At 55.3% G+C, this 1875-nt stretch overlaps 1 protein-coding gene across 1 annotated transcript in view; it reads right to left on the reverse strand.

Annotated features, from left to right (window-relative positions):
* The window catches only part of NOS1AP (nitric oxide synthase 1 (neuronal) adaptor protein), a 42399-nt gene extending 40820 nt beyond the window's left edge, over window positions 1-1579 (reverse strand). Inside the window, exon 1 of the mRNA XM_009892886.1 lies at window positions 1499-1579. Within this exon, the coding sequence (XP_009891188.1) occupies window positions 1499-1579 (81 nt within the window). The remainder of the gene's footprint in view (window positions 1-1498) is intronic.
* Between the last annotated feature and the right edge of the window lie 296 nt (window positions 1580-1875).

Raw genomic sequence — 1875 nt, forward strand, 5'->3', positions numbered from 1 at the left:
GAGGGGGGGAATAGGAAAAGCCTCGCAAGGGGGTATGGGGGTGGGGGCTCAGTTCAGCCCCGGGGGTGCGCAGAGCGATGGGGGAACGCCGCGCCGCTCCTCCCGGGGCACACGCGGTCAAGCCCCCGGCGGGAACGGGGCCCGAAAAACGCATCCCCCTCGCCCTCCCCCGCGGTGGGAGACTGCTGCAAACGCTCAGGCCAATGGATGCTGTATCCAGACCTTCAGTGTCCAGTCAGCTCTGGACATGATGGGAATCAAGTGAGCCGGAGGTGAAAAATCTCCTTCTTAGGCTTAATTAAAAGGCCAGTCCTTGTGACCAGACCTGAACCTTACTTTACAAGAGACCCAAAAGCTGTGAACAGTGCTCCCCCACCTACTGAAAGCACCCCAGCATCACTTTCTAGATGTGCAGGGACTCACTCACATAGGTCTGATTGCAAGTCCAGGCTGTTTTCACCCCTTACCCCCACATGCATAAGAGCACCCTCAGGTAGGGCTACATCCCTCTGCGTTTTAACAGCCACAGATGCTGCATGACAGCTGCAAAGCTCATCACACTGCAGCACAGCTGAAGAGCTCACACTGGCCTTCACACCTGCCAGAGGCACCACTTGGGACAAACCTTTCCCAGGACAGATGTGCCCCCACTCCACGGGAGACCCACAAATCCCCACCACCTTTGCTTTGCTCTGCTTGCATGGCCTATATGTCAGAGCACGTTTCCCTCGTCTGCCTCAGGTTCCTAAAGGACTGCAATGAAAAGAGCAGTGCTGGCTGTTGACCCTTCCCATGGCTTAACAGCTTCAGGGCCATCCATTTTTCAGACCGAATCAATGTGGTGAAACTTCCTTTGAGTTTATAACACAGCCACAGTGTTTGGGTCACATCTGAAAACCTGTTTTGTTTCCCCTCGAAGCGGAGTGGGCTTCCCACCATCCCCAGAGGCTCGGAACTGAACAGCCACGAGGCACTTGAGGTCACTTAAGTCTGGGACAGGCAGAAGCTGGTGGTGGGATTGTCTTGAGCCTGGTTCTGCTCCATTGGGCTTGATACTCTGGGTTCTTGCTAAAGGTTTCTGTTTACCTCTAGCAAAGGTTTAGCTGACAGCACTGAATTCCCAGGTACTGGGAATGCTACAGCCACTGGAGAAGTCCCCTGGAGGTCTGTAGTCCAATGCGTGCCCCAAGCAGGGCAAGCTTCAACACAAGAGCAGTAGCTCAGGGCTGTGTCTAGGCGAGTTGCAAGTATCCTCAGGGACAGAGATCCCACAACTTCTCTGGTGCCCTTTTCCTGTGCTATAATTGATTAATGACATTCAGTCTTGCCAACTGCTGGCTTTCCACAGCTAGCAAAACCCTACGGATTCAGTGAAGAACTGAATTCCCACCTGGGAGGGCTTCTGAGCAACTCTTCAGTGATTAGTCCCTTCAGGGAGGTTTTCCCCCAGGCACGGACACGGGTGTTTGATGGGAAGCCCTCAGAGCCAGCTCCTCACAGGCAGTCCCAGTGGGTCTGCCCGGCAGCATTTGGGCTGGTCGCAGACCCTGGTGGGTGCTGAGTGCCCTGGCCAGTCCATAGCCCGCTCCTCTGGCCTCTGCCATGGTCTCAGGGGAACTTCTCACTGACTGCTGCAGCACCTACAGCAAACCTGGAGGCTGCTCTTCAAATACTGGGGTTGAACCCAAGGACAAGCCTCACGCTGCAGTTGCTTCTGGACCTCTCATGTCAGCAGCTCAGCACTGCTGCAGCATGGAAACAGCAGCTTTGGGGGGGTGGGAACAGGGGAGGAGGCAGCAACTCTTCCTGCAACCAGTTTGTCTCAAACCCCCCCATCTGCCTGTTGCCCCACATGTGATTGAGAAGGTACTTGCA

This window comes from Charadrius vociferus, unplaced genomic scaffold, assembly GCF_000708025.1.
Source record: "Charadrius vociferus isolate BGI_N301 unplaced genomic scaffold, ASM70802v2 scaffold39, whole genome shotgun sequence".
NCBI classification, from domain to species: Eukaryota; Metazoa; Chordata; class Aves; order Charadriiformes; family Charadriidae; genus Charadrius; species Charadrius vociferus.